We start from the raw sequence: 23,067 nt of genomic DNA on the forward strand, positions 1-23,067 counted from the left end.
AATATTAAAAGAGTATTTACATAAAAAAATAAGAAAGTGATCTGGTCAATATTTCTCCAAACAAGATAAACAAATGGCCCAATAAGCACATGAAAAGATGCTCAACATCATTCGTCATTAGAGAAATACAAACCAAAACCACAATGAGATACGCTTTCATACCCACTAGGATGGCCATAATTTTAAAAAGAAAGAAGAAAAAAAAACACACCAAGTGTTTTCAAGGGTGTGAAAAAACTGGAACCAGTATTTAAATCCACAACTTGTTCAAACTCCGTCATATGGCCGTAAAGAGATGTTTTCTTTTAAGGTATTAACCCTCAAGAACAACAACAACAACAAAAACCCACACAAAAACAAAAAACAAGATCAGAAATAAGATACAGCAACCAGGACTCGGCCATCCCAAAGAAGGGGAGTACTAAGTCACTCAAGTGGAGCAGGAAAGACAAGAAGCAACCCAGACTGACAACACGAAACCTTAGAAAGACTTAGGAACTGGCAACACCAGCACCCCTGGAAGTGAACACTTGGAAAAGCTTTGCAGAGTCACTGTGTTTCAGTTCTCGAGAGTAAAGACTCCGGCACCGTGCCCCATGGGATCCTCTTTCACCTCTGCCAAAGTGTTTGACTTTGGTGAAGTTCTATAATCTCTTGGTACCTCAGATTTTTCTTCTGTAAAAAATGGAAAACAATAGTACCAACCTCATGAGGATTACATTAGCTATGAGGTTGACTGTGCTTCCAACAGCTCCTGCCACTGAGCAGACACTTGATAGAAGTTTGTGTGTTTTTGGCTGTAGGAGTGGCCGCAACTTCAGGGGACTACTGTTCAGGTAAACCTTGAGACGGCAGGAGTGTTTGGAGAAGAGGCGAAGAATTGAGGGATTTCTTTTTAACAGAGAAGGAGTTCTAGAGGGCACAGTGGGAAGGGTTAGTAATAAAGAAGAGCTCTTAGGGGAGAAGAGTCAGGAATAAAATGACAGAGCCACATGGGGATAACATGTCCAAGTCAGATGTCCACACTGGGGTAGAACATTAGAAATGCATGGCCAGCTCAGAGGCCACCCAGCCCAATGTTCCGGAAGCAGAGAAGCTGCCTTAGCAGGGTATGGTTGTCCTTTAGGATAATTCCTTTGCTCTGCTCTATTCATCTCTCATTCCCCTAGACAGCCATCCTCCTGAAACCCTACACTCAATCACCTACATTTCATGCTAAGCAGATTACCATCTCTCTGAAGGAGGAACCAGGTCTAAGGACAGCACATGGAAATTCCCTAACCATTTTGCTTCCCCCACAGAAACCCATCTACTGGGCACCACCCTCACCTCCATTCCTCAGGTCCCTGTGGAGAACATCTCCTCCTCATCCAGCTCTACTCCCTGAGTCTACAACAATGTATCTAGTCCCAGCCGGTGTTGCTCAGTGGTTGAGCGTCAACCTATGAACCAGGAGGTCATGGTTCGATTCCCTGTCAGGGCACATGTCTGGGTTGTAGGCTCGATCCCCAGTGTGGGGCGTGGAGGAGGCAGCCGATCAATGATTCTCTCTCATCATTGATGTTTCTATCTCTCTCCCCCTCTCCCTTCCTCTCTGAAATCAATTAAAATATATATATTAAAAACAAAACAACAAAAATATGTTTTTGTTGTTTTGTTTTTAATATATATATATATGTATAGTTCTTTTTCTACCTGAAAAAAATAATGTTTTGACCTTATATCCTCTCTACTCCCCTCCTGTCTCATTCAACCTTTTTGAAAAAATCATTTATCTTTACTTCCACTCTTTCCATTGATTTCTCAACCCCCAACCTTCCTCTACCCCAAAACAAAGCTGTCCTTGGTACTACCTTCCATGCTGCTTTTCTCTGCCACACCTCACCCAATGCAGAAATTGTTCTTTTAAAGATGAGCAGTGACTTTCTAATTACCAAGTTTAGTGGATATTTTTCTGTTCTTACCTCATAAGTCCCGTTGAGCATACTCTCATTTCCTTAAGCTGAACAGGACTTGGGAAGGCCTAATGAGCAATTAAAAGGTTAGGTGTGCCTCATATAACATAACAGGTAACCTCCTGAAATACTTATCCATTCTTCAGATGTAGTATGTTGAACTTTATGCTTAATGAATCGGGGAAGTTTGCTATTTAAAGGAACTCTTCTGCAAACAGAATTACCTCCTGTAATAAGCATTATTATTCCCAAATGTACATGACTTTGAAAATTTGTTTCTTCCTATTTCCAAGCTTCCTTAAAGGGACACACTCTCAACCTTACCTTTATCATTGACTTCCTGGTTATTTATGCATAGGAATCTGGGTTACTAGTTCTATACTGGTTCCATCAAGGGCATCTATACTCTAAATGAGACACAGAGTGAAAAGTTCAACACAGTTCCCAGCACATGGTGGATATTATAAACACTGAAAACAGGAAGCAAAAAAAGGAGAATGAACTAAAAAGTGGAACTTCCATACATCTTTTAGGCCAAAATGTTTTTTTAAAATCATCTGGGATGCCATTTCACACCACTAGGATGGCTATAAAATAAAAGTAAAAGGAAAGCCCTGACTGGTTTGGCTCAGTGGATAGAGCGTCGGCCTGAGGACTGAAGGGTCCCAGGTTCGATTCCAGTCAAGGGCATGTATCTTGGTTGCGAGCACATCCCCAGTAGGGGGTGTGCAGGAGGCAGCTGATCAATGTTTCTCTCTCATCGATGTTTCTAACCCTCTATCCCTCTCCCTTCCTCTCTGTAAAAAAATCAATAAAATATATTTTTTTAAAAAAGTAAAAGGAGAATAACAAATGTTGTCAAGTATGGAGAAACTAGAATCCTCATACATTGCTGGTGAGAATGCAAAATGGTGCAGCCACTGTGGAAGTTTGGTGAATCCTCAAATAATTAAACATACAATTACCATATGATCCAGCCATTCCATTCCTTGGTGTACAGCCAAGATAACTGAAATCAGGTGTTTTTAAAAAAAACAAAAAAAAAACTTGTACAATAAATGTCCAAGCAGCATTATTCATAAGAGTTGGGCTGGAGAATGGGAAGTGATTGCTTAATGGGTAGGGGATTTCTTTGGGGGCTAATGAAAATGTTCTGGAATTAGATAGTAGTAGTGATTACAAAATATTGTGCAGACCATCCAGTTGGTGTTCCTTCCCTCCCCACCCAATTCCTAAAAACAAAAAAACAAAATAAAAACAACAACTATATATATATATATATGTTGGGACCTACCAAAAATCCTATTTGCAAAGCATTATAATAATCCATTAAATATTTCAAGGTTTAATCTTAAAATATTTACATTTCTTGCCCTGGCCAGTGTGGCTCAGTTGGTTAGAGTGTCATCCTGTGTACCAAAAGGCGGACGGTTCAGTTCCCAGTCAGGACACATACCCAGGTTAAGACACACATCCTGGTTGTGAGTTTGATCCCCGGTCAAGGTGCATACAGGAAACAACAGGTCAATGTTTCTCTCTCACATCAACATTTCTCTCTCTCTCTCTCTCTCTCTCTCTCTCTCTCTCTCTCTCTCTCTCTCTTTTCTTTTCTCTATGCGATTACATGCTAACAAACACACACATACAGCACACTTCTAGTTTTAAGATGGCATTTTAAGAACGTCTGATTATTTCTTTCTGCTTTAAAATTCCAAAGGAACAATGCAATATAAAAAGAGAAAAATCTGTTGCAGCACCAGAAAACATACTGTTAACAGGACAGAGTTTGTTAAAGACACAAAGCAGAAAAGCTTGGGTGGAGAGAAAAGTCAATCGGTATCAACCATCTCAGGCAAAGGAAAGGTAGGCTTCGGAAGTAAGGGGTTGGGTTTCTCCAGTTGAGCCCCAGAAGCTGCCAAGTTCAGAGCCTAGAAACAAAGGCAGGCCTCCAGGCAGCCAATAGGGAAAGACAAAGGATAGAACTTGGGTGCCTCCCCAGAGCTTGGCTGGCTGTTCACCTACAACTTCACATGACCCCACTGGAGCCCAGGTAGAGTGGGAACTTTATCTCCATGCTCCTAACATAAGCAGTAGCGTCTGAAAGCTCAAGAACTCTCACACATTTTTCATCATAATTGACTTAAGTTGGCATAAACAAACAAAAATCAGAAACTCACCACTCTCCCCCCTAATTTTCCCACTGATTCAAAAGATCCTAAAGTTCATCTTGAAAAAATAAAACGTGCCCTGGTCACCCACTTGGATGGCAATAACCAAAAATAGATTATAACCAATGTTGATGAAGATGTGGAGAAACTGGAATCCTCACACACTGTTGGTGGGAATGTGAAATGATGCAGCCGCCTTGGAAAACAGTCTGGCAGTTCCTCCCAAGGTTAAGTGTAGAGTTACATATGCTTTAGCAATTACACTCCTAGGGATACACCCAAGGAAACAAAAACTTGCACGTGAATGTTCATAGCAACATTACTCATAATTGCAAATAAGTGAAAACAAATCAAATGTCCATCAAAGGTGAGTAGACAGACAAAATGTGGCATATCCGCACAATCGAACACTATTCAACAATAAAAAGAATCAGTACTGATACATGCTACTACACGGATGAACCTTGAAAACATTATGCTAAGTGAAAAAATCCACTCACAGAATACTCCAGAGCGTATGATTCTACTTATATGAAATGTCCCGATTAGGCGATTCCATAGCGACCGAAAGTAGGTTGGCGGGTGCCAGGCACTAGGGAAGACAAGGTTTGGAAGTGAAAGGAGCAGGAGATTTCATCTGGGGGTGATAAAACGGTTCTAAAACTGATTGTGCTGATGGGTGTGTAACTTATGAAACACGAAAAGCCCATGACTTGAACATTTTAAACGGGTGAATTGTGTGGTATAATAATTGTATCTCATTTTTGAAAAATAAATGAAAACTTATACAATGATTACATTGAGTAAGTGTAGTGGGTTTCCAACTGGCAATAAACTCTTCAGGGTGGGAGTTTCTTGTCTGTCTTATAACCCTCGCCTTCCCAGGGTACAAAGATGATGCTTAATAACAGGTAGACACCTCCTAGCAAAGTTGCTGCAAAATGAATTTCTATAGGGGAAAATTTTTCTTGTTTCCTGCTTCAGTCAGTGATGCTCTCCTATATTAAATCTCTCTGCAGCCCGGCCGGCGTGGCTCAGTGGTTGAGCATCGACCTATGAACCAGAAGGTCATGGTTCGATTCCCAGTTGAGGCACATGACTGGGTGTGGGCTCAATCCCCAGTAGGGGGCATGCAGGAGGCAGCTGATCAATGATTCTCTCTCATCACTGATGCTTCTATCTCTTTCTCCCTCTCCCTACCTCTCTAAAATCAATAAAAAAAATCTCTCTGCAGCCCAGATATATATTAAGAATTTATGAAGAAATTTAAGTTTCCACTTACTTCTAAAACCCCTTCCTCCTCACTGCTTCTACCCAGACCATAGGAAACCATACTTAAAGATACTCTGGATCATTTCATTTTAAGTATTCTGGAGACTCTTCCATTCTCTTTCAGTTCTGGCTTCAAAGCCTGCCCATGAGTGCTACTATTTCACCAGCAGGGGTTGCTATCTAACCTTTGATGGTTAAGCACTAAACCTGAAATGCACTATCTGCCGGAAACCATTTACTGTATTCACTAGCTGAGTATAGACAAGGACCCCCAAAAGCTAGTAACATTTGAAAGCCCTAGCAAAGGTCAGGGCTGTGTACCACCCAGTTAATCTAGGTACTACCCAGTTAATCTAGATAATGATAGCTGAAGCAACCTCCCTACCTTTAATCATGTAAATTGCCTAAGGGTGATGTTATGACCTAATCTGTGTGTCATTGAAACCTCCTTACCCTAGGGCTACCCCAGACAAACATCCTTACCCTAGGGCTACCCCAGACAAACCTCCTTACCCTAGGGCTACCCCAGACAAACATCCTTACCCTAGGGCTACCCCAGACAAACCTCCTTACCCTAGGGCTACCCCAGACAAAATAAAAGGTTGGAGAGGCCAGAGCATAGGAGGAAGTCTCTCTCCTTGAGTTGGACTTTCCCGCCTGGTCCCCCGACATTTCCAAATTATCTCGTGTCTTTTCCTCTCATTTGCTGTGCGGCTCCTCTTTCAGATACCAAACCCTACTCCACACAGAACGTGGAGGGAGTGTTACTCGACACTATCTGTCAGGAGATGAAGCACAAGTCCCCTAGAGCACACAGTGTGGGCTCCGCATAAAAAGCGACTTCCCATGCCGAAACCGGTTTGGCTCAGTGGATAGAGCGTCGGCCTGCGGACTGAGGGGTCCCAGGTTCGATTCCGGTCAAGGGCATGTACCTGGGTTGCGGGCATATCCCCAGTGGGGATGCAGGAGGCAGCTGATCGATATGCAGTGGGGATGTGCAGGAGGCAGCTGATCGATGTTTCTCTCTCATCGATGTTTCTAACTCTATCCCTCTCCCTTCCTCTCTGTAAAAAATCAATAAAATATATTAAAAAAAAAAAAAAAAAAAAAAAAAAGCGACTTCCTTCCAAAGAGTACAGGATGGAAAGGGGGAGAAAACAAGAGTAACCGCAGTGGAGAACCTGACAAGCACTACCTCAAGTCAGGAGATCAAGGTGAACATCAACAGTCATACCTACAGTGTACAGTGTGGACCCTTGATAAGATGCAAGGAGAAAGGCACTGTACCTCTGTGCTTCTTCCTCCCCAAAACGCATTACCCTGGTCGAATCATGAGGAAGACATCACATACATCTCAGCTGAGGGACACTGTACAAGATGCCTGAGCAGCACACCCCAGCACTCCCAAGGTCATCAAAAACAAGGGAAGCCTGAGGAACCATCACAGTCAAGAGGAGCAGACAACAGGGGTGAGGGTGAGGTGAGGGCATGACTGGGGCTGGGGGAGCAATGGGAGATAAGGACACATATGTAATACCTTAATCAATAAAAAATAAAATAAAAAAGAGGAGCCTAAGGGGACCTGAGGACTGAATGTAATGCAGTGTCCTGGATGGGACCCTGGGACAGACAAAAGGGCATTAGGCAAAAACGGAGAACCCAGAAATAAAGGGCTTTCAGGAAGCAATAATGTACCATGACTGGTTCGCTCTCTGTGACAAATGCGCCATATTAAAGTGTTAATAAGCAAAACAGTGTGGGGTGTAGGAGAACGCACTGTTCTATCCTTGCAATAATTCTGGAGTTCTAAAACTGTTCTAAAATAAAGTCTATTTTTTAAAAATCCGCTAGCTGCCAATTTTGCCAAATTAAGGTTTTTTTTTAAAGATTCTATTTTAAGGAATAGTTCCAATGGCTTCAAAGCTATAGTTTTTTTCTTTGGGCACATTTTTAAGTGATTATAAGACAGAAAAGCAAAACTCCAGGCTTGGAGAGCAGAGGGGATACATGGTGGGGATGGGATGGAGGAGGTGGGGGGTAGGGGTAGAGGGTGGGGTAGGTCTCTGAGAAGGAACAGAGGCCCAGCCACCTCCCATCATCCCCATCACAGCACCAGCAACATGACTGCTTTTGCCTTGAAAACTAAGAAAACCACCAGAGTGTGGCTTGTATTCAGCCCGCCCCACCCATGTGTAAAAAAGAAGCGTTAGAAGAAGCAGTGGTAACAGGAAAATTGGTAGGGCTAAGAAGTTATTCAACCAAGGCTATTACTGAAAGAGCAAGCCCTGCTGAAGAGGTTTATGACCTAAGTTGCCCTAAAGCCACTAAAACCCCAAGAAACATCTGGAGTGTAAACAGTTATTATTTCTACACTAAAAATAAATGTAGTCAGAAAAGTACTCAATGAGTATGCTGATTTTAAGTAGTCTTTTCTGTTTTATTTACTCTGGTTCTGGTTTAAAATGTAAAGATATAAGTAATAGATAAATATTATGCTGCTTAAATAAATAAAAGTAAGGTGGCTTTGGGCTTGCTTTTTAAATGGAGAACTGGTGGAGTGGACCGTGTGCTAGATCCCTGCTCCCTGAATTACCCACGTCTAAAGAAAGCCCAGCAGCGGCGAGGGAGGCAGCATCCTGCACCTGGTGGCAGCTGTCCAAACCTCAGGAACAGTGTCTAGGAAGGGGAAACAGTCTTTAAAGGGGCAGCAAATGAGAACTAAAACTCTCCATACTTCAAAAATTGTCATAATGGAAGTGAAATAAGTCAGTTACAGAAAGACAAGCATCACATGATCTCGCTCATATGTGGAACCTAATTAACAAAATAACCGGATGAATGGAGTGGATCCAGCAGCATGGAACAGAGTGCGGAATCTCGGAAGGAAGGCGGGAAAGGGTGGGTGGTTGGGAGGTAATCAACCATAAACCTTGTATGCAAAGATGCATAACCCATGGACACAGACAATAGGGTGGTGAAGACCTGGGGCAGGGGCTGGCGGAGGGCTAGAGAGGGCCAAAGGGAGAAAAAGAGGGAAACGTGTAATTCTTTCAACAATATTTATTTTTTTAAAATTGTCATAATGGAAGTGAAGAACTACGCCATCCCACTCAAGAAACCGGCATACTATATAGCAAATGAGAAAGCCAAGCCCAAAGGGTAATATATATTTACACGGTGTCCATAAACATTTGATGGGGGAACTGGCCTAAAATGCAAGGCAGAGTTTGCCCATAATTGAAGGGGTGAGAGTTGAGTGAACAGTCTCAGGGAAGAAAATGCAGGAAAGTGAGTAATAAGCTTTAGTGACTTAGTACCTACGGGAATGAGATGAGTGGGCTGCGATTCTTCCAGTTTGTTCCTCAACCAGTCAAAATCCTGGTATCTTCGACGGACAGAATATTCCGGCAGGTCAAACTCCACCCGAGTACTCTGCGAATAAGAAGAATAAAGCAAAATGAGCATAAGGGAATAGGAGCCCATCTTGGCAGAAGAGGAGGGAAAAAACTCTCCGTGAATAACTAGACTGGGCAAGAACACACCTTCCTTCCACCAAACACACAGCCAAAGGGCAGGGTCCACCAGCACGGAATGAGGGTCTGGGCCACAGGGCCCAGTTAAAAATTCAAGGATCTAGAATGAAAAGCTCCATGTGCGTGAGGTGTTTTGTTTTGTTTTTTACCCTCAGGAAGTGGAACTCAACTCTCCCTCAGAACCGTGTTCAGAAACATTTGATTCATTTCCTCCAAGCTTCAGTTTGAGCATTTCTTTTAGCCGAATCACTCCACTGAAGCTATTGCTACTGAATCCGAATCTGGGAGCCTGTGAAAAGGAATCACATCTCCACTCTCTGATAAATATGTTCACAAGTTTTGCCAAAGGCAGGGGGGAAACGAACAAACAAAAAGTAGAAAGAACAGGCCATCAGCTCATTTAGGAGCCAGATTAGATAAAAATGGAAAAGGTTTTGCCTCATTTGCCATATTCTGGCCAGAGCCATAACCTTGAAATTATATTGTATTTCAGTTGATAAGAAAAAAAAAATCTACAAGTAAATAATACCAAAATGTCACTGTATAATAAAAATATGTCTCTCATCCCCCTTCCTGAATTTAATTTTTCTGAAATGTGATTGTAGCATTTTGATCATGAAAATCAATGTTAAGTGAAATTAAATTAATTTATAGGAAAACAAGATTTTTACACAATGATTTGCCCAAACTAAAGTTATGTCTCAGCTAAACCATCTTCTCTATGGGGGTACCAACTGTATGACAGTCACACTTCTCAGGAATTAAAGTACCAAATAAAAATGGCTCAAGCTACATTTTGTAAAATTACCCTTTAGAGCCAAAAGTCTGTTTTAACCACACCACCAAGAATATCTTTAAAACACATAGGAAAGAGTTACTCATCAAAGAAAAAGCTGTTAAAGTCTTTGGCGTTGAAAATTATGATTTCACCCTCCCCGAAAACTGTGCTCACACAGTCTGGGTAAAATCGTGCAGTGAAAGGACTCAGCCTTGGACTGGACCCCAACTAACTCTTTCTGCATCTTTTCCCCTTTTCAGAGTCCCTCAGGTTAGCTTATGCCCATGAAACACAAACCTCTCCTATGATGGAGTATAAGGATGGGAAGATGTGGGGAACTTCATTTAACTTAGGTTTTTGTGATTTATTGGAAGATTCCCCAAAGGAATTAGCACTGTAGAATTGGAAGGTGGGAGGAAGAATACTTAAATACGAAAAACAAATCACGGATGACAACTTTTCAGGCATACGGATCATGGAAAGATTGAGAGCAGGCAGCCTGAGGAACCCTGCCCACGAGCAGTCCCGAAACACCACGAAGCCTACGGGAGCCTTGGTCTCCTCCACAGTTAGAAGGCAGTTGAAAGGATGTTCTTTGAGACCCCACAGAGCCCCCCAGCAGGCTCCATTTCCCTGGGTTTTCAGCCTCTTGGGACCTACAGTTCCTTGATATTCTGTTCACTTCTGTCTTTTCTTCCTTCCTTACTCAGCGTCAATTCCATGAGCCATCACTTGGGCCTCTGATTTGCCAATAGGCCCCTTCCCCACTGTCCATCCCACAACTCTCGCAGAAATGCAGCCATCCACTTCTTGCTCACATAGACCAGGGCGTGTGAGCACATTCCTGAAGGAAAAACAAAGTCAGGCAAACACACTGGTCAACGCAATAAATTCCCCAGCCGGACCCTCAACACTGGCACAGTCTCTCTTTACTTCCTTAATCAACTCTCTTCCTCATTTTCCACATCAGTTAATACAAAGCCTGTACGAGTTTTCAGAACTCGGAAGCCCCACTTCAAAACTTCCCTATCACTCCCCGCAGAAGACCTCATACCTCTCCATAGAGAAAACTGCAGCTTTAAGCAAAGAACCCTCAACTTTCTGCCACAAAAAGACTCCCCTCCTTTCTCCAGAAACAATGAAAAAAGTCCACCTCCCTCATTAGAGGCCACTCCCTCCCTCCCTCCACTTCTGCTCAGGGTACTACCTCCTCAGTGGCTTTCTACTCTCCAATCTTCAACCCGATGTCTCCTTCTCCATCCACACTGTCCACCTGGCACTTAAACAAGTTTCATCCATCCTTAAAAAACAAACGAGAAGCCCACCCCCTCAAATTCACATCCCCCTTCGGTTATTGTTCTTTCCTTAGTCTCACTTTCCTTGCCAAACTACCACCACTCATAACGCCTTTCTTTCCTCTCACACCCTAACCCACTGCAAGCTGGGCTCTACCCCACCACATCAATGGCACTGCTCTCCCCAGTCAGCAATGACCTTCTTGCCATTAAATCTTACGTCTATTTTGTAATCCTCGTCTATAACTGACCTTTCAGCAAGACTCAGCCTGTTGAACCACTGAGGCATTTGAAAAGAAAAACCAGTTGGGGCATAAGTGTTGGTAATGACTGGTGATAGGGTAAAAGACAAGAGGAGGATGGCTTTTAACCTCCAGTCTGCTTCCACATCATCGTCAGTGTCAACAGCCGCACTTGGGTAGGCAGGGGAAGGCGGGGGTGAGGGGTGGGGGTGGGAGGGAATCCTCTCTTAAAAATCATGTCATGTCCTGAGTCCAAGTTCTAGCTTCACCATGTATTAGTTGCATGTCTCTGAGCAATTTTCTTACTATCTCTATGTCTCAGATTCCTCATCTGCAAAATAAAAATACCACCGGTACCTATTTCATTGCATATGAGGACTAACTGATGATACATTTAAAGCACTTAGCACAAAATAAGTGACAGCTCATCCATACCGCAAAGCACTATTGCAGACTCAGAAATGACAGCATAAAAGCATGTTTACTGGCATTTAGTAGCATTGAAAGACATTTGCAAAATAGTAAGTGAATTGACAGCATGTAAAATACTCATTTTTGTAAATGAATAGAGACAAATGGTTCCTAAAGTTGTAAGTGATTATTTCTGGCTAGAGAGCTTATAGATAATTTATTTCACTGTTTTAGCTTGCTTGTGTTTTCCACAAAGAGCACATATTACTTATATAAAATAAAATTTAAAGGGTTTATATTGCAAACAAATACAGCACATGGTAAGTGCTCAATAATTAGCTATTATGATAATGTTACTTTCTAGGAGCCAGCTGAGAAAATCGCCAATTCAGCCTGAAAAGATCTCTCCGCCATTAGGGAGATAAAAAACCCACAACTTAGATTTGCTTTGCCTACACTGACTCTCAGCTCTAGACTCATTTCTGTTTTATTTTTTATGTATTTATTTTGAGAGAGAGAGAAAGAGAGACAGAGAGATAGGGATAGAGAGAGAGAGAGATTTGTTGTTCCACTTTTTAATCAAACTCATTGTTTGATTCCTGTGTGTGCGCTGACCAGGGATCGAACCCGCAACCTTGCCAAATCAGGATGACACTCTAACAGAATCCCTGGCTCATTTTAGCTCAGACAAAAGCAGCTCTGCATTTTGTCCAGCTTTGGTTATTAGGAATCTGAAGTAGGACTGGGAATCAAAGCTCAAACTAAGAGTGTACGACCTTGTACGCTGACCATTACGACCAATATGTACGACCTTGTCCTCTGACCATTAACTTTGTTTGAGAACCTCAGTAGAAGCAGGGGCCCTGGGACAGGATCAGGTGTTTGGGACCCTATGTCACTGTTTGTCCTCTCTCTTTCATCCTCGCACTTCTCTACGAATCTTTAACACAACATTCAGGAAGAAGGCTCCAAATGCATCACCGAGACATTAAACCTGGTGTCGCTATTTGGAACAGGAAGAGAAAAAGACTCTGGTCTGAGATCATAAGTGGAATTGACAGTAATAAGTAAAACTTAATACTGCAACAAGTTTACCTGGAGGTGTTAACGTCGCAGCCAAATGAAAATGTGGGATTGGAGCTTGGAAAAGGTTATACTGAGACATTATCTGACTTATAGGAAATCAAACAGCCCCAGGAAAAGGAATGGAAATAAGACCACAATGAGAAAGGGGAAGGAAGCAAGTAAAGAGAAGAGGCACAAGAGCAAGCACGTGCGGGAGCCTGTGAAACAAGGCCCTGCAGGATTAGCATTTGGGAGGTGAACTGCAGGGCCCAGAAGTAAAGTAAAGGTGGGAAAACATCCAGGGAGGCAGCATCGCTGTGCAGCCAGGCAGGCAGTCACCTTGTCATCCAGCTGTTCAGAGCACAAATTCAAGAAAAACAGGTTTTGCATTTCACTGACTGCAGGTTAAAAAATAAGCTGACCCTAGGGGAAAAAATAAGTAACTGGAAATAAGTCATGGGAATACATTATATCAACCTAGGACAGTGATGGCGAACCTTTTGAGCTCGGCGTGCCAGCATTTTGAAAAACCCTAACTTAACTCTGGTGCCGTGTCACATATAGACATTTTTTGATATTTGCAACCATAGTAAAACAAAGACTTATATTTTTGATATTTATTTTATATATTGAAATGCCATTTAACAAAGAAAAATCAACCAAAAAAATGAGTTCGCGTGTCACCTCTGACACGCATGTCATAGGTTCGCCATCACTGACCTAGGACTTCTGAGGAGATAATACACATCCAAGCACCTAGCCCATAGTGCCTGGGAAGCAGTAGGTACCCAGTGGCAATGGCAATGGGGGAACACTGTGTAAGTGCATGTGTATGTGACAAATTTTCAAATGTGAACCAGGTGTGAGAGGACAAGGCAGTAATATCATAGTGGCACATATCAAAAAGTCCGTAACTATTAGTTTCCATCCTTCTCTTACTCCTTCTCCCCCTACTATCAAGTCTAATTATACCAAATTATAATCATGGGATCATCACAGAGATTTAGGTTAATACAACGATTTATAAGTTTCAAATGCAATGTGATAATAATACATTAAACAGTATCATGATAGAAAATAAGTGAAAGTAGAGTTGACCCTTGAAAAATCACAGGGGTTAGGGGTGCTGATCCCCGCACACACATCCATATAACTTTTGACTCTCAAACAACTTAACTACTAAAAGCCTACTGTTAACCAATAATGTGAACAGTCAATTAACACATATTTTGTATGTTATATATGTATGTAGTGTATGCTGTGTTCTTACAATAAAGTAATGTAGAGAAAAGAAAATTTTATTATGAAAATACCTAAACAGTATTTAATGAAAAAATCCATGTATACGTGGATCTACACCATTCAAACCCATGTTGTTGAAGAATCAACTATTTAAGGATTAAAGTTTTCTTTGAAAGACTGCAGTCACAATTTCTCCTGCATTTTAAGATTAAAAACACTTACATATAATCCTTTTAATCTGAATGTATCTACTCTCTCAGAAAGCCATACCCACAATTATAAAAAGGGAACAGAACTGTACAAAAGGAGAGAGAAAGCAAAGGCAGAAATCATGGAGGGACGACTCTCATTCTCCAAGACCAATCAACACGGGAACAAGATAACAAAGGGACCTACTTTGGTGGTGATCCTGTAAGTGATATAGGTCTCCATTGTACAGACATGCTTCTTGGGATCATCAACGGTGACAAAGAGATCTCTGGTCTCGCCATCGATGTCATCATCAAGCTGAAGTCTGTTGAGAAGGGAAGATGAAGAAGCTGGGCTCGAGGTGCCTGCTGGCGTTCCACCGTTGGGCAAAATGAGATCCTGAAAGAAGAAAAAAATCACCTTACAAATTAAATGAAAACATACACCTGGAGAATATCAGCAAAAGTAGCCAGTTTAGCCAAACCAATGAACACCTCTAAATACAAACAAACAAAACTTCCAAAGAGTCTGAGCCTCTCCTCACATAACGTTTAAGTGAACAGTTCTTTTATGACCAAGAGAAACAAGCCATGGCTGAGCTCTACACCAGATTCACACTGATTCATCTTCCAGCAAAGACTGGAGGAACCAACAGAAGCAAATAATTCAGTCAGAATATAAAACCCCACCATCATCAGACCTCAACAGCGAAAGAACTTGGTGAGCACATCACATACTCTTTCCCACTTTCTCACCTACCACCTGGGCCCAACTAAACATTAAGGGACCTGAACCCTCGAAAATATTTAACACATTTAAAAACTCAATTAACCAACACGAAGAGACAACTAAATATTTTGTACCTCCTGAAAGAAGCTCATTCACAAAACTACCTATGAAGTATAATTGCCAAAAACCTGAATCTGAGTCCTGAACAAATCTCTGTGCACAAGAAAAGTTTACAGGAAATACAGAGGAATGAGGAAGATATTAACAATATTATGAGGATGCAGTCAGCAAAACCTTATTATGTGAAATTAAAGAGAGCTAAAAACCCCGTTTCTTCAATAAATACATTACAAAGAAAAAAAAAGAGATAAAGATAAGAGAACCTAGATTTGTAAAAAAAAACTTAAGAACTTAAGAGACTTATAAAAAATTACAATGGAACCTGATTAAAATAAAATGTTAAAAGATTTTGAGACAGGAAAATTTGAATAGTGGTAGGTTATTGGATGATATTAAGAAATTTTTAGGGGCTCTGGCTGGGAAACTCAGTTGGATAGAGCATCATCCTGATATGTCAAGGATGCAGGTTTGATCCCCAATCAGGGCACATACAAGAATCAACCAATGAATGCATGAATAAGTAGAACAGCAAATATCTCTTTCTCTCTCTCTTTCTCTCCCCCATTTCTTCTCTCTCTCTCTGAAATCAATTTTTATCAAAAAGAAAGAAAAGAAATTATTAGGTGTGATAACAGAAGCATTAATGTTTACAAAGTCTTCATCTTTTAGAAATATATACTAAAATATTCATGGATGAAATGATAGGATGTCTGGGATTTGCTTCAAAATAATCCAATAATTCTACAATCCAAAAAATTGGAAGGTGTGGAATGGGGGCTGTGGGCAAATGCCAGGAAAAAAAGAGACGGAAAGATTTTTTTAAATTATGGACTTCTTTCTCTTTAGTCCCTAGTAGGAAACCATTTGAATAAACTATGTCCCTAATATCCTAAAAGATGCAATCTTACAGTTTTCTTTGGTTTTAAGATTTTACAACAGAACAAAGCCTTGTCTAGATGTAAAAACCTCTGAATGTCACTTTGCTATCACCAGGAGACAAACACTGAGGAATATGGCAAGAAGGCGAGGCGGCACCATGGAAAGTGCCTTGATCAGGAATGCAGAAAACATTCCTGACCCATGGGTCTCAGAGCCCAGGATGGGGTGGAAGATGCCTTCTCCTGACATCTCTGTTCTTTTTTTTTTTTTTTTGGTCTAAAATTTTACATATGTCTCCTTTTCTCCCTGCTTAACCCCCCCCCCCCCCCCCAGCCATTCCCACCCCAGGCAAGCCCCTATCACCCCAGTGTCTGTGTCCACTGGTTATGCTAATATACATGCATACAAGTCCTTTGGTTGCTCTCTAAGCCCCACCCTCCCCTGCCATTTGTCTCTGGATCTATTCTTGTTCATCAAATTATGTTGATCATTATATCCCACATATGAGTGAGATCATGTAATATTTATCTTTCTCCGACTGGCTTATTTCGCTTAGCATAAAGCTCTCCAGTTCCATCCATGCTGTTGCAAATGGTAAAAGTTCCTTCTTTTTTATAGACACCCCTGTTCTTGTATGCAGGCTGGATATGAGCCCCCAGATTAGAGAACACACAGGAAATTAGAGGTCAACCTAGTGATCATATTCATGAGCTCCAGCTAATCCTGGGACATCTGGGAAGAGGGCTTGGACAAGACAGAGGGAAGCAAGGCCTGGGGTCAAGGGCGATGTCACCAACTCCAATAATTTTACCACACACTCGATTACGCGATATCAAAAATATGTTTGTGGCTACTGAAAGGGTACCATTTTCACAGAAGGTGCTCCTGAGAATGGACCCCACCTCCACTTCAACTCGGTGGGGAAGGCAAAGTCCTCAGCAGCTGCTCTGGTTGTGGGCGTGACTTCGAGCCCGGCTGCAGCAGCCGCCAGCTGGTTCTGCCTGCTTGCTCAGCATGCTGACACCACAGAGCACGGGTATCTGGGGATCTCAGAGAGACACCTTCTCTGAAGCTCCGAGATAACTGTCATGTTTTCATCATTTCAATAAATATTTAAACAGGCACTATGCTTGGCATTGCAGGGACCCACCCTAACATTTCATCAACACTCGGGCCCCGGGCCCTGGAATGGCTCTATCGGTGGCAAAATATTGCACAAGAAGAAGAATTCAACATCTTTACTCAGATAAACCAAGCAGTTCACACAGCAGTTTTCCACGAGTCTGGCCTAGACCGATCCTAGCAGCCTCATTTCTCACCACACCAGCTCCCGGAACCCACCGGGCCGTCTCGCACTCCTGGTCTTCGCTGCAAAGCCCCCTCCTCTCTTTTATGTACAGGTCTCCAGGTATCACACCAGCATCTGCTCAAATTCCCCTTCCCCTGGGAACCCTTTCTTGACCCACTCCTTGGCAGAATGAGTCACTCCCTTCTCAAAACTTTGAGGCAATTGTCACAGTTTTAATAATTTACATGTATAACATCCACAGACACTGTGGATGTACGACTGTAATTGTGCCATGTGTATGTGTGTGTGTGTGTGAGAGAGAGAGAGAGAGAGAGAGAGAGAGAGAGAGAGAGAGAGAGAGAGAGAGAGAGATGGTTTGCAGGTCTCCTGGTGACTCCCAGCCAACCTCCCTAACCTTTGCTATGGGGACTTCAGCCAATAACCTTCCAGGAACAGCCCACACAGAGTCTGAAATGTTTTGGCCAGACAGTGGGGCGTAAACTATGTCTCAAATCAGTTGGTGGGGGAGGGAAGGGAGAGTCAGTCCTCCGGATCCGTGGCACACTGCACGTTCTTTCCTCGTAGGGCTGTGTGACCAAGGAAAACACTCGCACTCCTGCTGCGGGTGTTACACAGACAATTATTTGAGCTCATACAAACAGCACCAAGCTACCAGTATCTGTAGTTTCCTAAAAAGGTGTGCTACGAGCGCAGGTTTCCATGGCACCTCTGGACACAGTGCTTCCACATCCTTATTTTATTGCACCCCACATGGGCCTCATGAGGTTAGCAGGACAGGCATGGTCTCTGCTGATGAGGAAGTAGATCCAAAAAGCTTAAGTAACGTGTTCAAATGTATCGACAATAGTCACTGCTATGCGAAGAGTGGAGCCAGGTTTCTGGTTCCTAGTTCAAGGTTCTTATCAAACTGAATCCCCTTAAGGTGGCTTTTCCCAACCCAACGTGGCCCCTCATCTCTACTCTCTGGCCATAAATCCATTTGGGAAACATGAGGCTTCTGTTTCTGAAGCCAGTCAAGAAAAGCTAACATTTTCCTTGGGGTCTTAATACAAGGTGTTCCCCAAAGGATTCCCCTCAAAATATGGTCCTCGTGTGGAGAGAAAATATGAAAATCTTGGGAGGAAAGGGCAGAGGGTGAGGTGGACGGAAGGGCCCAGGTCCCCCTGCCCTCAGAGTCGCCCAGCAATGGGCCTGCTGCGCTGAGAGACAGAGGCTAGAGCAGGTGTTGTGGGAGAGCAGCACCTTTACGACCACTGTGACCTACAGAATTTGAGAAGTGAAAGATCCTCTTGGCTCAGCACAAAAGCCTCCAGTTTTATTTTTGCTCTCCCATAGTCAGTCCTCCAACCGCAGCCAGAGCGCTCTTTGAAAAAGGTTAATCATTGTTAAATATAGTTAATAACACTGTATTGCATATTCGAAATCTGTTAAGAGAGTAGATCTTAAAAGTTCTCATCACAAGGAAAAAACTTCAGAAGAGCTTGAAAAGCCTCTGAAGGCATCCTTACGGCTCAGGGGAGGAGGAGAGGTCTCTGAATGTGCAGACTGTGCCTGACTTGCCCCATCTTCCCCACCCCTCCCCAGCCCACCCCGGATCTTGCCAGCACACAGAGATGCTTGAAGAATGAATATATCCTACACAAACTCAACAGAACATTCTTCTTTATTTTTTTTAAATATACTTTTATTGATTCCAGAGAGGAAGGGAGAGAGATAGAAACATCAATGATGACAGAGAATCACTGATCGGCTGCCTCCTGCATGCCCTCCACTAGGGATCGAGCCTGCAACCCGGGAATTGAACCATGACCTCCTGGTTCATAGGTCAACGCTCAACCACTGAGCACCACTGGCTGAGCTGAACAGAACATTCTTGATTGCTGACTTCATCATAAAGTTTTATAGTTAGGCCCACTTTGGAGAATAAATTCAAAGGAAAAATCCCAAAAATGTTTTGTTCAAAGATGTTCCTAACAGCAAAGAACACAGAGTGAACTTTGAAAAACCCCAATGGCACAATGACCAGGAAACAATTGTGTTTACCAATTAGAATGTTACACACTCAAAATCACAAATTTAGACTCTTGTCTAGATAAACTCAGTGAATTTTTGCTTTCTTCTTCTTTGCACCCTCCAGGTCCTAACCTAACAACCTAGAACAGTGGTCGGCAAACTCATTAGTCAACAGAGCCAAATATCAACAGTACTTCTTCAAAATAGACTCGCCCAGGCCGAAAACCGACCTCTGCGCATGGGCCACGAAGTTTCAATCGCACTGCACACGCGCCCGCACATGGTATTTTGTGGAAGAGCCACACTCAAGGGCCCAAAGAGCCGCATGTGGCTCGCGAGCCGCAGTTTGCCGACCACGGGCCTAGAGAATGGGAGGGAAAGAGCAGTAGGGAAGGAAGGAAGGAAGGAAGGAAGGAAGGGAGGGAGGGAGGGAGGGAGAGAGGGAGGGAGGGAGGGAGGGAGGAAAGAGAGAAACAATGGCTGAAATTGTACCAGATTGGAAACTAGGAAAGGGTGGAATCCAAAACTTTCAAAAATTTTTTACTGGCTATGATTGGGACACAACTGAGAAAAGAACTAAGAGGTGTCTTTAACCCACGGCACTGAGGTTACTTACATTAGTAAGGTTACCTGAGAAGTAGCAAATGTCCTGAACAACTCACATCCACTCTAATTTGTAAATGCCATTGTCTAGGGAGCACAGGAGAGTGGAAGGGCCCACAGTGGGGCAGAGCAAGACCACCAGAGTGTCTGGCTGTATCAAAAAGGGGATGTCAAGCACAGGCAGATACACCACGTGAGGCCCACCAGCAGAGGGCACCCTGCCCACATGGCTTCATCTAACCATGGTGGTAGAGATGTAACAGAAAGATCTGAGCAACTTGAAGGCAACTGGGTCAGCTGCCCTGGGCAAGTCCACCAAGCACAAAGCAGACGAGACTGCACATCCTGAAGGGGTGGTCTCTACGCAGATGGGGAGGGTACCTAGAACAAGAAGGAAGCCAGGCTACACTGGGTCCAACAAAGAGGAACCAGGCCAAGTTTCCTTGACCAACTGTCCAGGACTCTGGTTTGCTTTCTTCTGACCCTTTCCCCACTGACAAATCACTCTACCCATCTGTCAGCTGATTATTCAACTCAACCTAAGATCCAAGGAGACAATTCTAACATCAAGTAGAAACACAGGAGATCCAATAATTCACTTGTTCTGATGGGAGGCAACTCGCAGGCCTACATTACACCTCATCAGACACAAGTAAACCGAAAAATACATCCATCTGCACTATCTCATCATTCAGACACAAGAAAACCAAAATATGAAGGAAGAAGCATAGCCCTCAAGAGCACATATATACACTTGAAAAAAATTTATCCCATGAGATAGAATACTTTAGGCTACATCTATGTTGTACTTCCATTTAAAATAAGTGGAAGAGGGAATTTAAAAGTTAAAGGAAAATGGAAGAATAAAAGATTAAAGCACAAATTGAAAACAGAAAAGTAAAAGCTATAAGCAAAAATTTATTCTTCTAAAAGATAAATTAGATCAATGAAAACTTGGGAAGCCTAATCAATATAGAGAGGGGGTGAGGGAGAGCAGGCAATAACTCTTAAGTGTTACCTCTCTGTATGACTGACTGTAAATTATAAAAGTGTGCTATGAATAACTACGCTAATAAACTTGGATGTCTATAGGAGTATATGGCCAAAGTGAAGTTGAGATGAAATAGAAAACCTAAACAAATAAAATAGCCACATAACTTGTCAGAGCACTTTTACTAACAAGCAAGCTTTCCTCCAAAGTAATCTAAAATTTTAATACACATGCAATGGAGAAAACGATTCAAAAACACTTTAAAATGGTACATCTGAACAGATGTAAAGCATGTACTAAATCATTTACTAAACAATTCCGTGACAAAAGGAGAGGACACAAGCTATCTGGTGGACGGTCTTGCCGTTTGTAATTATTAACTCCCTTTAGAGGATTATACATTCTTCCTATTGCCCAGTGACTGCCGGCAGGACACATCTCCACTCCACTGACTTTCAGTGTGACTTTCTCAGTGGCACGTAAGCGGATGTGACATACACCAGATGGGAGCAGACAGTTTAGGAGCCATTGCCTGATCCTACCAGCTCTCTTGTTCTCTCTCCTCTGCCTTGAAACAGGCATGGCCCAAACAGGGCTGCTCCTTCAGAATGAAAGTCTTGTGGAAAAGAGCCACAGCGACTGACTTGCAGCCACCGACAGGTAGGGGGACTTAGAAATTAATGACTGCTGCAAACCTTTGAATTTTGCGAGTTGTTAATTACCACAGTAAGGATGACTAATATATGTAATTATTTAAAAGTCTATATCATTTTTTAAATCTAGATAGGAAATAGTTGTGATAAACAGTATAAAGTTTTAAGGTGTGGGGATTTATTTCTGTAGAATTATTCGAATGCATCTTAATGATATGTCCTAAGTTATGGGACCCTTCTTGCTTATTAGTGGGAAGTTCAGTCCTCCTTCCCTCCCACCCCCACTCTGGAATCCCTATCTCAAATATTCTCCAAAACCTCCAAGGATGCTTGCACAAGTATCTCTAAGTTCCCAAGGCTGAGCAGTCTATGGTTTCTAGCATCTTCCCCGAAAAGTCATATTTTCCTACTTTGGATTCTGGACCATTTCTTATGAGGTGAAGACTCTTCTTCTTTAGACCCGGATTATGAGACCACCTGTTTTAAAGCTTTGTTTGTAGGTTAACAAAGTTGTTTGGAATGGAAAATGTTTTCCTAGCTTTTCTATTAGTAAACCTGCCATTCAAGTAAAATCTACTCATTGGCCCGATGTAAAACAACACCTCCAATGAGATCACAGTGAAGTTGAAATGAAAGAGCACAAGTTCACATTCCTTGGCTAAGTGTCCAGTGTCTGTTGCTAGCTTTTTCTAAGAATCTCCTGACTAGCAATCGCTTCTCAAGACATTCTTGTGATTCCTGTGAGCAAAGAGTCCCCCCACTCTCAGCTGAACTTAAACATGATCCCTTTCCATCCCTTCTAAGGAGGATGCACTATTTCAAGCACATATTAAACACCTAATACACATCAGCCAACGTGCCGACACAGGGCTACCAAACAAAATAGGTATGACATCTGTGTCTAAACAACTCAACCTAGCCGGGCATGGGGACATGAAAACCTCTAACTATGATGCAACACAAAAGGGCTATAATAGAGCTCCAGGCACAATACAGGAAGCAAGCAAAGGATTCTGGGCAACTTGAGAAGACGGAGTAAATTTGCCACATGGAAAAGCAAGGCAGAGACCACGGCATGAATATCCCAGGCTGAGAAATCACTGCCACCGAACGAGGAGAGGTATTTCCAAAAGTTTGTCCCTAACCGAATAGTAACTAAGACCTACAACACGTGGGTTCTGCCTCTATTGCTGGTTAAGTATGTGCATGCCATCGGGGGGACTCGAAACCCCAAGCAAACAGCTTTCTAACGAGGTGAGTTAAACCTCCCCAAAAACACATATTTCAAGGAGAATGTGTCTCCGATACCTCTTAACTGTGCTACTTGTTCAGCTTACAATACCTGGTCTTAGTTTACTTGTTTTTGTGCTGCCATCTGACACTGTCCTAAATATACAAAACACACTCAGTGTTTGATGAAATAAGATGCCTATGAAAAATTAAAGGGAAGGCTCTAGCCAGTGTGGCTCACTTGAGTATCTACTATGCACTGAAAGATCACTGGTTCAATCAGGGCACATGCCCAGGTTGTGAGTTCAGTCCTCGGTTGGGGTGCATACAGAAGGAAACTGATCGATGTTTCCCTCTCACATCAATGTCTCTCTCTCTCCAACCTCCCTC

The 23,067-nt window shown here is 42.5% G+C and overlaps 1 protein-coding gene across 1 annotated transcript in view; it reads right to left on the reverse strand.

The window, feature by feature from the left end:
- The window catches only part of SNX30 (sorting nexin family member 30), an 82,267-nt gene that overhangs the window by 33,484 nt on the left and 25,716 nt on the right, over positions 1-23,067 (reverse strand). Inside the window, exons 2-3 of the mRNA XM_036329990.1 lie at positions 14,358-14,549; positions 8,717-8,827 (exon numbers count right to left, since the gene is read on the reverse strand). Of these exons, the coding sequence (XP_036185883.1) occupies positions 8,717-8,827; positions 14,358-14,549 (303 nt within the window). The remainder of the gene's footprint in view (positions 1-8,716; positions 8,828-14,357; positions 14,550-23,067) is intronic.

The sequence above is a fragment of the Myotis myotis genome, unplaced genomic scaffold (assembly GCF_014108235.1).
Source record: "Myotis myotis isolate mMyoMyo1 unplaced genomic scaffold, mMyoMyo1.p scaffold_m19_p_12, whole genome shotgun sequence".
Taxonomy (NCBI): Eukaryota; Metazoa; Chordata; class Mammalia; order Chiroptera; family Vespertilionidae; genus Myotis; species Myotis myotis.